A 15,808-nucleotide genomic window follows, 5' to 3' on the forward strand; every position below is an offset into this window, starting at 1 on the left:
CGTGGATTTTTAACATTGCTTACGCTATTATTATTTCGTTCAACAGTATTTATATAGGTGTGGGACACCTCTTGTCTAATTCTTTAAATCAAAATACTCAAGGCATTTGCACTATGTATTTTGCTTGCTTCAGTTATATGGTAGCAGAAAGATTAAGATTTTTATGTCGTGATATTAAAAAAGTGAAAAGTGACAACTACAACTCCATCCGTATGCAACAATATATTGTTGATATGTCGCGAATATGTTACGAATTACAAAAAATATGCTCCCACAATTCTGACGTTTTTTTGATTGGGGTACTGGTGTTTTATATTACTTCTAACTTTCTGTTGCTAATGGGAATATTAAATTTCAAATTCATTCAAACTAATAATAATAGAGCTCAGATGTTTTTTCTTGGGACTTTGTACAACAGTATGGTTATATTGGTTGTAATGGCGATAGAAATTATTAAATCTAGAGTAAGTTAGTAGAAAAATTACTTAGAATATTGTTTTTGCGTTACTAGTAATAAGTGATTAATTTTATTCGACTCTGATTTCTCTTTTTCTTTAGTATAAGCGAATTATAAGAAAACTGGATAAATTGGTTCTATTTCACTGTAAATCATCAGATGTATCAATCAGGGTGAGTACTGTCAACTGTGTTTTTTTTCCTAATTCATACTTTTATTTCTAGAGAAATACGTTGCTATTGCAAGCTTTACACACGGAAATTAAATTCTCACCTTTGGGGTTATTTGATCTAAATTTTCCAAAAGTTTTTGAAGTAAATATAGCTATATTTTAATCGTTCGTCGTTTGACAACTATTTTCAGGGTTACAGCTCTCTCACTAGCATCACGATGTTTTTAACTCAAATTAAAAATATTTAAAACATTTTTAAGCAACAACACCAATCCATAAATGTTTGTTACATCCAGCGACCTGTGAAATTTAGATTTGCCACTTCTTAGTAATGGTAGACGGAACAAATCATTGCGAATTTTAGACATTCTTTCGATTTCTGTTGACACTTGTGGTCTGACCATGGTTGAGGAGGTCAGTTTTGAACGCGTTTGCAATTTATTTCCATTTTCCAGGAAATGAACTACTATTTTTGAACCAAAATATCTTCAGATGTATGTAGTTCGAGTAAAATAATAAGGTGTTATAAGCTTAGTTCACTTCTTCAGCTAATAATGTACTTAGTATATAGCATAGTGAAAAAAATAAAGTGTGAATTACTGTTAGCTTATTGCTATGTAGGATACATTAAAAAATAATAATAAAAGAGTGTTTATAATTTTCATTATTTTTACTTGTGAAAACAGATTGATCCATGGAATAAAAATTACTTAGTTCACCTCGTGTTCAACAGTTCTGAAGATAGTGAATAATATATATTTATTTGAATGAATTAATTCGTCATTCATAAAATTTTATAACAAAAAAACGGCTCATGTTTAGAGTTAAAAGAGCTTTTTGAAGTGTCTCTTCAACCTCTTGGTATTTAAATTTTTTTTTCAAGATGGGGCCCACGCATCGTTTAAAATATAACAACGTTAGAACTAAAAAAAAATGTCAAGTGCTTATAAAAATTGTAACAGAAAGTTTTCTGAACAAGAAGGTCAATGATCACAAGATTCTAAGAAGACATCACTCGTCTAAGATTTGATATGTTTGAGGAATCAGATGTTACCCAATATGTTCCTGAAAGTAACCAAAAATCTTTAGAAATCTTGAAAAAATAAGTACAAAAGTATCTAACCATCCCAAGGTCTTACAACCCAAATTTTCCTAATTAGAGTGAAAATACTATGAGAAGAACATGCTGAGTGATCATATGTCATTTAAACTTTGACCAGGCAGGGATCGAAAAAATATGTTTTCATATACATATATAGGTACAGTTTTCTCCCCATCAGTTCGTAAATGTACCTATCGGAACCGATTTCCGTCTACTGAAACAATTTATTCTTGTGTTGTTCTCAATATATTTCTACTCTAACAAAAATAATCACTTTTTTAGACCATCTGGGGGTTGTTCAGTGTTGTTTTTGCTGCTTGGTAAGTATTTATTCATGTCGTAGTGTGAATAAAATTATACTACTTAGGTAAAAATCTTTTCCAGAGATAAACTTTGTCAAAAATTATATGAAATGATGATGATAAATTAGTTAATAAAAACGGATTGTTTCGTCTTGATCTTTTCTCACGACTAGCTACTTTCATGTTTCCTCGACGTTTCATGATCCCTAGAGTACGAAAACTAGGTCTCTCTCTGTGTCTGTCGTCCAGTGACCTACGTGATACCTGCTTTAGCAGCCGACAGATATCTATTTTAACTTATATAGGGGTTATTATAAAAATGAAATACGCACAATTAAATTTTGTAATAGTTGTATTTCAGTACGTAATATGTCATAATAAATAATTTAAATATTTAGGAATTTTTTGCAACGGCAAATTTTGCCAGTCCAATTAGCAATACTAACAGAAAATATAAATAAAACCAGTCACAGTGTAAGGAAAAAAATGCAACATAAGGTAATCGTACCCACGACCTTCGCGTAGAGAGCAGGACACGCTAACGGATACGCCGCCGGCCAATAAAAGGTTGTTTTGAATTTGGATTTTGATTTCGAAAATCTGGATTCCCAGGAAAAAACTCAAGGGACATTAATAAATCACAAGTACAGAAGGAAATTATTTTATAAAATTTCGATAACAGTTTACTACACGATTTTGAGGCGACGTCATCAAACGTTGGTGGGGATGACCAGATAAATTTTAGTCAGCGTTTTACGACTGACACAATCAGACGATAGGCAGACAGACAGAAACGGAAGCCCTATTTTTTCGCACTCTAGGGTGGATCTTGTTACAATACTTCGCTTACACTCGGGAAAAAATTGAGAAACATTTAGTGTCTCCATTTCCATATAAATAACTTTAAGTTACCTGTTTACTCAAATGCGATTGATAGCCACACCAGAACATTAATTTTCTTTCAATTCAACATTCATAATTATATAAACATTAAAATAAGATAAACAAATCTATTCAAAAATTTTCATCACTACTCAGTAAATGTATGCTTAAGTCGCTTTTTTCGATTACATGACTCAGTGAACCATGCCATAATGGTTGTCTGATTTGCATTGATGATGTATAAGTATAATTATTATGTCCATTAAACGTGAACGCTTCTCGCCTCTGACAAAAAACGAGCTTTATATCATGCTTAGCACGCCTAATATTTTGCAGTGTAGATACCTAAACCTAGCAATTCATCGAAACGATTTGAAATGTAGGATGTTATTATTTGAGACAATGGAAAACCAGAATGGAATTATCACGAACAACTAATTGTTCGCACTGAAAATGTTACTGTAATCAGAGGTCAAGTTATTTCAGTTTATGAATAATAATGAACTTAAAGTGCAACATCGAACACAATTTTCGTAGGTGGACAATTCCATTAACTCTCACCTTCCAGCTTTACACGAATTAAATGACTGAAATAGTTGATAAACACGTAAAATTTTATTACTCTCGTGTTCCGTCCACTATTCTCATGCATTAATTAACACAGTTATTACGGTTTAGCAACAAATATTCAAATTTCGGTCCACGTAACATTTATAGCGTTCCATCTTTTTTTGAAGTGCACCTATTCATTGCTCACATAGTTCAGTAACATTTTATTTGTTAACAGCGTCAATAAAAAGTTAGGCAATATGAATCTGCCGACAAAGTTCGTAACAGTTGCAATCTTTGACACCGATGATCTGATGAACTCATTTTAATGTGTCTAAAAATACACGAAAAAGTAGAAGCGGGAGAAGTAAGTACAATAACATTTTATAATAGCATAGCAGTACTTCATCCTACTTGTTCCTTCTGGTTTCCTATTATGCAACTTATCTGATTATTCTATTACAAAACCATTCTGAATTAAAAGCAGTTACACTATCGCTTAAGAATGTCTGGATTTGATTGTATGGGATTTTTGAAGCTAAAAACTTGGAACAAGCATTACGTAATTTCTGATCAGTAAATCTTTGAAAAATTACCATGTTGGCCTGACGTCATACGGTTGGATATTAGTAGTACAAAATTAGGTAAACATTGTTATTAGTGGTATATCTGCCTACGATTCTTAATGGACGACACATGTTTTGTATTGTACAATACAGAGCAGTGACAAAATTCTAGGTCAAGCTTTTAAATTCACAAATAAACGGCTTCGGCAAGATTAAGGAGCTGCAATATGTAAATCAATAAACAAGTTGCAAGAAAGTCAAAACAAATTAAAGAAGCGTTTTTATGACATATTTTGTAGACTTTTTTGTAAGGAACTGGACTTAATGGTTTTAATGTTTTAACATCTTCATATAATTACTAATTAGGTAATTCGAATAAAAATTACATAACATTAATTAGTTCATAGTTTTTTCGAGTTATCAATTGAAAAACGTTTTTTCACCAAATACGACTTCAAGTGAATTCACTTAGATTAATGGCATATTATTCACATATTTTATCGTGTATCTTTAAAACACATGAAATAGCATTCCTTAAATTTTTTACAAAGCTGTGTTGTTGTTCCTGAACCGTAAATATTTTTCTTCGTTCTTGATGCATTCATTTTTCGAATATTTTCTGTTGCAAATTTTATTTGGAATTTAGAAGATAATTTATTACTATAATAACGTTCTTTAATGACATGATTGACATGTATGGCATACCCACAGATAAGATAAAAGGAAATTACTGCATTGCAAAATTCAATGAATTCGCTGAGTCATTGGTTTAGCACTGTGCAACGAAACTGACGTAAATCCACAAATTTATTACACAAAAAGAAAAAATCATAAATTTTTAAGAACAATGTTAAGTTACACAAATAGGATTGGTTTAATAACTTTCATCATCCTGATTTGTTTTCTAAGAGGAGCTTTCTTTCCGTTTATTGTTACTATTAATTAACTGCAAAAAATTTAGAGAGAATTGATGCAGTGGGTGGAAACTTGTTGAGCAGTTGTTTCAAGTTATTTTATATTTGTAGAAATGCGATGGCTAGATAAAACAACAAAGGTTAAACTCCGGTCATCTGCTAAGACTTTTAGTACATTCTAACTTGACGTTAACATAAATGTCAAATTTACACTTTAATGACGAGGTTCACGTCACTTTCTGTGTAAGTTACATAAGAACACAATTGCAGTGAGATCTGTTTCGCTCTGTTTTATGACTATTTACTCTGTTTTATGACATTTCTGAAAAAAAAATCAAAATATTTTATTCAAAAAAACCACATTTTAGGATAAGCACAAATTTTATTTTAACCTAACAAGTAGGTAATTTAAAATATGTCAGCTTATCGTAAAGTTAGAAAACCATATATTTCGAAAATTGTTTATAGTATACAGCGTGTCTCTGTGAATGACCAAAAAATTCTCTACAACAATCTGACACAAGTCATTTCAGAGTAAAATTTAAAATTATCTTGAAATATACATGGTTTCTCGTTTGAAAGCTACACAACCTAATTTTGGTATTTCGACGTAACGCTCTAGATTATTTTATTTTTGTCTGTTTTAATTTAAAAAGTCTATTGTATTAAACAACACAAAAATTATATCAGACACAAAGGCTTTCGGATTAACCGTTTTCAACAAATTTGCATTTTTATGTCAAAATGTGTTCATAGTGATAAATTGCCTGTTCCGCCGCATTTAAAAGTTTAATTACTATTTATTTTATAACAGAAAAAGTAATAAATAAATGTCTCATTTAAAAAATATATATACAATTCCATTTGGCAACATTTTTAAAAATAGAAGATACGTTCAGCGTTGCCAAATTGACTTTTATTAAAATATGATTCTCTTGTAATCTACACCAAAAAGAATTGTTTTTTTGTACATAGTTATCGACATCCTCGATAAAGGGTTTTCGCTACATTCTAGACATCCTGTATAAGATTATAGGTATATCTCTAAATAATTTTTTTTCTGTTTACTGGGGTTAATCTTCACAGATTCTTTGGAATTATTGTTAGAAAATAAACAACAAACTTTTCATAAATAAGTTTAAACTTTTGTTTATTTTTTAACGCATCTTACTAAAAAGCTTAATATCTTAGGCTTGGCAATCACAGTTTGTTTTTGAAATTCCGAAACACAGTTGCCACGTGATTCCAATTTATTTGAAATTTTTAAGCAAAAGGCTCACAAAAAATCGCAGTAGGGTTATTTTTAATATCTGTTACAAAATATTGTGGGGAGATAAGTAAAGGTACGTGTTGTGATATAAATAAAAAAAATTATAAACAGAGTGTTTATATATTCTTTTAAATAACAACAATTTTCAAATATCGATATTTCCATAGTTTCAAATAGAACACTCTGTATTTTATTACTGCGGCTTATTCTATTTTTTGTTCACTTTCTTTATAATTAAGTATTTTCTACATTTAAAGTTCGTAGTTACTGCAATTTTTACTTTTTTAAGAAACACATCAACGTATTAGAAGTATGAGAACAAAAATAAGTGTAATAAAATACAGGTTGTATCATCAAAAAAAAACAAAGTATCGACATTTGAAAACTGTAAAGTTTTAGAAGAATTTTGTTATAAACACTCTCTTGTGCAAACCCAAATATCCTGCCTTAAATTGACATGTGACAAAAAAATTGAAAAGCTCGCGAAAAATTCAAAAATTGTGAACCCCAAGACTGGAGAAGTACCGCTAAATGAAACACAAAATATATGGAGGACAAAAAATCATTTACTCCTCCACTGACAAAAAAAAGCTGCGACCAAGTTATGCCGGTTGAAGACACTTCTTAATGCTCGACTAAAAAAAAACTTGCCTAACTTTGAATGAAACCAGATTAAACTTTCTGAGTCAACGCAAAAGAAAATCTGAATTAAAGTAACTGGATGCAAATACACAAGTTATTACGGGCGTGTGGCGGCAAATTTAAATTATTGCAGTTAACAAGAGAACCAAATTTTAATAAATCTCTATGCAGCACAGCGACAGCCGGGTGTTGTAAAACGAGCGGAGTTTGGGGCCCCTGGTTGTGGCTGTTCTTCCCCCACCACGGTGATTCTATTCTACTATTCTATCGGCAAGCACTGCCTCGCAGCACCCCTATATCACGAAGAAACTTGCCGCGCGAGTAGGCCGTTACGGTCGCAAACTCGTGGTTGCAAATCACGGCTATAAATAAGCTGACAGCGTCACGTCATCCCGACCGCCTCTGACTTCCATTCTATCCTGCATCCTTTGTGCAGATGGCGCGACCGCCAGCTCGTCAAGGAACCGCGCACTCCGCTTCCGCTACGTGTTATTGTGTTATTTACCTCAATTCCATTTAAATGTTCAATTTCTATAACTCTGATATTAAACTACAATGGAACAAGTGTCAAAGTTTCAAAAAGAGCAATAGACAACATTTAAATTCACTAAACATTCTCGTGAAATTTAAAACAGCAAAGAAATCTTATCCGAGATTAAGATTAGACGTCAGACGATTTATATGATGGAAGCATTAATCAACAAAATATTTACATAGAAAAAAAACTTGCAAAGATTTATAAAAACAGAAAGATCTGATGAAATAAAACAGACAAAAAAAAAATACGTGAGGTTACAAACTGCAGAGCATGGAAATTTCCGTTCAATTTAAATTATACAGCAAAGGAAATTACTGATGCCAAAATTGTGAGATAAAGAAAAATTGCATGAGGTGAAAAATTGCAAAGCTAACAAAATTACATATCAATGATTCACATGATGCTAAATTATGCCATTATCCAAGTGATTGGTTACTTAAAACAATTAGCTTTGAGAGTTTAAATCGTGGACTATCCCCAGCTTATCCCAAACAAACACATGGTAAATAAACACAAAATGCATCCAGCGTCGCGAGAAAAAAATGTCTCGGTGGTGTAATTTTCAACGTTGCGAGAAAAATGTCTCAGTGATGTGATGATGATTACGGTGATAACTGCCTAAGGGAAAAATCTAATGCCTCCGTACCTCAGTCGACGATATTATGAATTCTACCGCACTTTCACGGTCCAACGTTAGGTTAATTTAACTGCAGTAAATAAACTAGCAAATCTTGTGTGAGGATTTAAGAAGTGTTATAATGTAACACTTAAGTATAAGCATCCAGAAACGTTATATATAACTTGATAAACAAAGGATGAGTCCTGACTAAGTGAATTTCATAAAATCTTCTAGCAAGTACTTTATCTGAACAAATCTTATAACTGTTAAATTATGTTCGAACCAGCAACGGTTAAAATCCTAACATGAACTGTGAATTTAAGAACAATGAATCAACATTACACCACGTGTTAGTGTCGGTCGAAAATCCGCATGTTTCCGTTTAGAAAAATGTTAAACAAAGATTTTCCCTTTTTTATTAATTGCCAACAAACTAAACCTAACTTAGCGAACTCACCACATGGTTTCAAATCAACTTCTACCAACCCTCTCAACAGAAATTCCCTAGGAGAGCTACCAACTACCCAAAAAGCGCTAAACGTTGACATGGTTGCCTATGTGTAACGATTGAATTTTTTTTTTCAAATTCCAATTATTCAAATGCGATTTCGCGCCGTTGTTTTTTTTTCAGCGCGAAATTTCAATTCAAATATGGTCACCACACTGTATATTTATAATTTCATTTAACTGATACCACAACAAAGCGCATAGTTTTCTTTACTTTTCCAAAAATATTGTAACACAGATTTTAAAAATAATTCTATTGTGAACCCTTCCTTTGCCAAAAAATTTAAAGGAAATTGGAATAACGTGGCAACGTTACATTGGTATTAAAAAAATAAACTGTACTTTTAAAGTCTAGAGAGAAGCTGATGTGAATATATAAAAATATATAGGGTATTTCATCTAAAAAACTAAGTGTCTTATACTTTAAAAATAATTTTATAGAACCGTACACCTTTCTTTTGTGACCTTTTTTCTATCTCTAATAAATTAATGAGATGTTGAGGTCAGTGCTCTTATTAGTGACTCACCCTGTATATAATTCCCAACTTCCATTTTCAAAAATGGCAATTTTCTGAATTTTCACTCGTTGAACTTTTTTTTTAAATGCAAATATTTCAAAAAAGTTAAAAATCTTATGCCCCATTATTTTGTTGCTTTTTCAAAAAGAGTAAAAGTCTATAAAAATGTGTTAGATATTTAAAAACCAACAGCTCCGGTGTGCAATGTTTAAATGGAATATTTGCATATTTAAAAATAATTGTATATTTAAATTAGTTTTCAAAAAATGTTTCGAATCAAAGGGAAATGATAGAGATGGCAGTAAATCATAAGAAGTATCAGCGTCTGCACTACTTCATCTAAAATGTTATCGTCCAAGTTAAATTAGTATACGAAAATAATCGTATGTTATGTTTTCTGAAAATATGAACACCTAACCTTTTAATTTATCAACCACAAGTAAACCTTCAACAAAATTTATGATGTGACAGATAAGCTGTAAGTTCCATAAATTGTCATCACTAATTCTGAGAAAGTAGCTGCTTATTTATATTTCCTACATATAAAAGACTACACTGACCACTGTTTTCAGCGTACATTAACCACATTATTAGTTAAGGCAGATACCTTAAATATATATAAATAGGGTTAGACTACTATTTATCAATCAATTTCAGTTTATTTTATCGTACAGACTAAAATAATTACGGAATTACAATAAAAAAAAAATTAAATTTGTTACAAGTTTTTAGCACAAAGTCCCTATTTCCAGGGATAAAAACGCGCTGTAAATCTAATGCACTCTGAATCCAAATAAATATTCGAATTTGTAATGATAGAACAGTCACAAGCACTGCAAAGAACACTGAAACATCTACTTATATTTATTTCTTAAGCAACGTAATTGTAATAATTATATGCAATTGCTGAAACGGTGTTAAAAGTTTAATAATCCCATTGCAAACGGTAACTTCAATTATTAGTAGTAAATAACACTGTGCCACGAAGCTTGATTAGAAATACCACAATAGGAATACCAGATACATGAAAAAAATTACATTTGTGTTACCAGCACGATTGCAGCCGGTTTCCCCTACCAGCCAGTCGCAGCACCCAGAAGTATATTACTGGTTGCGTTACCAAACTTTACAATTCAAATAACCGATGTTCCAATCGAGTTAAAATTTATAAGATGTGTGGTCCACTTGTTCATCATTAATTATTGAAAACTCAATGCAAATTCTTGCTAATTAAGCATTTGGCAATTCCCCGTGAACAAGATCTGTCAAATTCGACCACGATAAATAACGACTGTGATAAAAAATTAATTCAATTTCTCGTCGATAAGGTCAATTGCTGTGTAACATGCAACTTTGCTTAAATCAATAATTTAATCCACAAAATTATGTGCTGATTCGCACACTAAACAGCGAATCTGTCAAGACTTTCCTGTGTCACACGGTTGTTGTAATTAATTATAAATTGCGACTGCGGTATGCAGAGTAATCACGGTTCGCAGGGTATAATTTGATTTATTCGATCTAAAATAATTTTAATTCAGTTTCTTAACAAAAGTGGTGTCCTTCATAATAGTTCAATTGTAGCCTAAGAGGTTACACGTACATCTTCTGGTATTTTGAATCGTGCTAGAATGTTTTTCACTACAATAAATATCACGATTAGAATTATTCAAAAGAAATATTTTAATAAATAACGGCAAAGTTTAATGGTATATTAAATTACACAATGGTAATAAATAAGCCATGAATATTTAGGAAGTCAAAATTAATGATGTCGAGCCTCGATGTCAATGGAGTGAATGTCAAATTTAGTTACCGTTTTCGCTGTGTGGTAGCAGAAATAAAAAATTACACTTAATTAAGTAATTTGCATCACTTGAATTAATGAAATAGTACACATGTAAATTAATACGCGGTAATATAAGGTTACAACTACCACTCTTGAGGTGTTTAATTATAATAAGATCCGTGTAACATAGATTGTTGAGTCAGCGGTACCAAATCAATTTTCATGTTTTATAGTTTGAACAGTTATGATCACATATAGAAAGTGACACGTAATTATACTATTGCAAATTTCACAATTGTAGATATTTTTAAACAGACAAGTCTAAATTCGTGATGTAATTGAATTCGACGATTCCCAACAGTGTGGGATCCTCTTTTCCTGTTCATTGTGTAATTGTGTAAATATAAAATCAGCTCCTAACATTTTTGTGGTTGCTGCAGCACAGAAATGTAAAGAAGACTAAACCGACAACATTCTAACCTATTAAATGTCAGAAGCTAACATTTGTATTCTTCAGTGCCTAAAGGTTCCTTACGATTATTCATTTTAGCACCATATAAGTAAATCATTTTCTACTCTCATATTAACGACATTATTATGCAAATTGTAAAGAGATATAACTCTGTTTACGTTTTTATTACATTTTTGTGCATTTTTACGCCATTTAAAACCCGCCGTACAGGACATTATGCTAATCAATTAGTTCTTCAATGCAACGAAGAGATTAATAATGCATGCACGAGGATCCGACTAAAACTTTTATATAACCGCCGTTTTATCCTTGCTGGTAATTTATTACAATTACCTTTGAGATTCAGCCGAACCAAACCAATGACATTTCATGGCAAAAATCTCGATTCGGTTCTTGTTAATCGCACCGTCTTCACACCGCAAGATTTAGACTTTTCACGGGTCACTTAACGTGCATTGTCGTGTCTATTGCTCAAGCATCTTCGCCCATTTACAACAAAGGTATAAATATCATGGAAGAGAATGTCATTATCATACTGCAACTGCATCTGCAGCGCAATGCATCCAGTACGTGAGTCACAGCCCTGTAGCCTCCTTTACACTCTTATTTTCGCAGGTCATCACACTCCTCTTTGTTTCGACTGCTGCAGCAGCCCAGTTGACCGGAAACGAGAAGATACCCATTATCTCCCAAGATCAAGAAGTTAATTTCGATGGGTCTTACCGCCTGTCTTACGAAACCGGTAATGGTATAGCCGCTCAAGAACAAGGCGTCTTGAAAAATGCGGGGAATCCTGATGCTGAAGTCGAAGAAGTTCAAGGTTCTTTCCAGTATACCGCGCCAGATGGCTCTCCGGTAGCGCTGCAGTATGTGGCCAATGAGAATGGGTTTCAGCCACAGGGGTCACATTTGCCTGTGGCGCCAACGCCGCCACCAATTCCGCCCGCGATTCAGAAGGCTTTAGAGTGGATTGCTGCTCATCCAGAGCCGCCAGAGAGCTCGAGGAGGTTCTAAGTTTTAAGTTTAGGTGATGTTCTGTAATTTTTGTTTTTATTGCTGTTGTTGCCTGCGATATGACATGTAATATAGTGCCATTATAAATAAATATAATCTGCATGTACGAAAATTTTTTGTTAGATTTTTACTGAAGAATCTGAAAGTGAAAGATATCCTTACAGGCCAAATACGTATCCTTATTTTATAAAAATAATATAACTTTTTTTGAATTTTAATGGCATTCATTTAATGCATGGTATTATTTTACCATTTTTACAGACGTACAGAGATCTGATGACAAGGATCCAGTTTGCTCACAATTTTTGCATCATCCGTATTATTTTCTCAATTTATCGACTTTTGCTTTAAGCAGCTTATGGTTTCCATAAACCTTGACAAGATGCAAAAGTCGTTTACCTTTAATTAATTGATGGTACTTTTTACAAAATGAAAAATATCTATAATCCTAAATTATTGAGAAAATCAATGAATATATGCATATATATTTTTTTCCTTCCTTTCTCTGCTTATAAAATGTGATGACAGTGAAAGACAATTTTTCTAATAGTAAATGCAACACCATCGGCAAATTTTGAGTCGTTGCAAAATTGATTACTTCATATATCATGCTACCAAACCAAGTATTGTCCTTTCCCCTAATTAAAAGTGAAATTTAAATAAACTATAAATTCCTAACAACAATTAATGACTAACTGCCAGAATTAATTTCCTGATTAGGTTAGGTCTGTCGATCTGAAATGGTTGCTCCAGGGTGAATTTGGTATTAAATATGGCGCCAAATTGACACAACTTTATAAAGAAACATAATTTGAAGAAAGATAGTGAATGTCTGCAATGCATTAATGGATAATATGTGAGAACTGACATACCTTTGTTATATTTGTGACATTTATCCCCAGCAAAAATTTGATGACATCATTGCAAGAAGTTTTAGTAAACATTCGTAATTAATATCCCGCTGTTCTGGGATAGTGATGCTACTTAAATAACTTTGGACATTTCTTTAATATCAGTGTGTCAAAATATAAGATTACTCTTTAAAAAAATGACACAAATTTCTTTATTAGATATAACTAATGGGAAAAAATTGACAGTGGTGGTCTTCTAGTGACTTTGTGCAATAAAATGAGAACACATACTATGAATTAAATAGAAAGTGTATGACAAAGATTAAAAAAAACTGATCCTGACCTGAAGTAAAAATTGAAGTACAGTCCGACAAATTCGGCTTGTTTAAAAATTATGAATTTAATTTTGCGCACAAGTGTGGACAATATGAAATATATTTAAGGCAGATAATCAACAGGACAAATGTAGATATTCTCAATTTCCCAGTACAAGCTTAACTTCAACTGTTTATATCTATACTTCCAAAATGAATTTTAATTAATGTTGTCTCCTGAACGCAGAGGAGAGGACTGATTAATTAATTAACCATGCTCAGTTTTCCCAGAGACACTCATAAATTTGAAAAACATTTATCCGGAAAAATTTAAGGCACCAGAAAAATTTTGATTAACGATTTACCAAGCTTCTAACAACTTTGCAAAATTTCATACCATTCGGTTTTTGCAAGTTCAAAGTTAAATTGCAAAATACTTTTCTATAATTTTTGATTTTCTTCCGAAAACTCTGGATGCCAATGATAAAATTTCAACACGTATTCAGAAATCACACATGTAGGAGCATGTTGTTTTTAAAACGTTTGCAAGATTTCAAGACATTCGGTTTTGCAGTTTCAAATTTAAACTGCAAAATGTTTTGACTTTTTTCCCAAAAATCTAGATATCTAGTGTAAAAACTCAACACGGATTCATAAACCGCAGCTACTGGAATATGTTATTTTATAGAATTTAAATAGCAATATTTACTAATGTAAATTTTGGAGATGACGTCATCCTATTGTTGGTGAGGATAATCAGCTAAACACACACAGACAAACGGAACGGGAAACCTATTTTTTCGTACTCTAGGGGTCATAAATCGTCCAGTTTTTTAACTTCAATGGCTTTCTTTAAGCATATTTTTTAATAATTTTAAATGCATATGAGTCCATAAGAATGAAATATGTAACTTTTTAGATCTTTTTGAATATATAGATATATGAAACACAAAAAGGATAGTTTTTAGTTACATTAAAAAGTGGTGCTATAATGCTAATAAATAGATCTTAACAATTTTGTATGAAAGATATAACAAACAGAAAATTTGGCGGCGTAATGTTAAAAAAAAAAGGTTCGGGGAGTATTATTATCATTGCAATAGTTTTTGTTTTTTTTTTATGAAAAATATTGTGTGTTTTTGTCTTAGATAAAAAATTATTGAAACCTATACATTTTAGTATTGACTCTCTTAAAAATGTACACAGTAAAAAAATTACCCAAGGCTACTTAAGCAGAACTTTTAGAATAAAAATTTTATTAGAACTAAAGAAGCATGCTATGGTATGCTTCAAGTGAGTTTTCTATAACAAAATTTTGTGAAAACATCATCAACATTTTATCAAGGACACGCATATTCAATCTGTATTTTATTTCCAAACTTTCGAGAAAATGTAGTGTACCGTGGTGGATTTAATCAAAAAAATTCGCCGGGAATCGAACTGTGGACCTTTCATCTCTAAATCAGGACATAACTCCACAACTCTGTGGGTCAGATTTACGCAGCTACGTTTTATGTGAAGACGAAGAAGAATGTTTAAACAATAACAATTATAATAATAATCAAAATCAAGTGGGATTCATAAACCGCAACTACAAGAGTATCATAATTTATAAAATTTCAATTACTAGGCAAAATTTTAAGTTGATGTCATCGCATTATTGGTGGGAATATCAGTCACCTTTTTGATTAGCGTTTTAACATTACACGATATACCTAAAACCTAAAACATATAAAATTTAACAATAATCGGTCCGATAGTTTCGAGATTACCTGTCTAATAAAAATCGACACAGACAGGCGACGGACGGCAGGCAAACAGATAAAAACGGGAGACTTATTGTTTCGTATTCTAGGGATAATGGTCTCCAGAAAATATAAAAACAGCCAGTCGTCGAATGGACCCTATTACAATACTGTCTTAGCTTACGCTCGGGAAGTAAAAACAAATGTTACCACATATAGTTTTTTTTCTTATATTTCTAGATAAGAAAATAAAATGAGAAATAACTGATTTCAGTTTTTACGTAAAAAGAACGAATTTTTATGACAGTATTTATCGTTACTTCTAAAAAATCGTCATTAATGCTCAAATAATGCAAACATTTATATATTTAAGAATAAAACAAAAAATTGTTAAAAAAAAGTGTTAAAAAAAATGTTTAAAATTTGCTGGATTTACACCAAAGTGGAACTCATTTTGTTCATTTTTTTTTAACAGACAGATTAAAAAAATTGGGCTATTGAGTGGGTGTAAATTGCTTTAAATACAAAACTATAAACCTTGAGTCAACCACACGCAAAAGGTACACCGTTTGTTCTGCAAGATGA

General features: G+C 31.8%; 1 protein-coding gene across 1 annotated transcript; it reads left to right on the plus strand.

The window, feature by feature from the left end:
• Positions 1–11,830: 11,830 nt before the first annotated feature.
• LOC135120180 (endocuticle structural glycoprotein SgAbd-2-like) lies at positions 11,831–12,425 on the plus strand. The gene is made up of 2 exons (XM_064044499.1): positions 11,831–11,865; positions 11,915–12,425. The coding sequence occupies exons 1-2, from the start codon at positions 11,857–11,859 to the stop codon at positions 12,311–12,313; spliced, it is 408 nt and encodes a 135-aa protein (XP_063900569.1). The 5' UTR covers positions 11,831–11,856; the 3' UTR covers positions 12,314–12,425.
• Positions 12,426–15,808: the final 3,383 nt, after the last annotated feature.

Source organism: Zophobas morio, unplaced genomic scaffold, assembly GCF_036711695.1.
Source record: "Zophobas morio isolate AGI-343-1 ecotype UQ-CSIRO unplaced genomic scaffold, CSIRO_AGI_Zmor_V1 ptg000005l, whole genome shotgun sequence".
Classification (NCBI taxonomy): Eukaryota; Metazoa; Arthropoda; class Insecta; order Coleoptera; family Tenebrionidae; genus Zophobas; species Zophobas morio.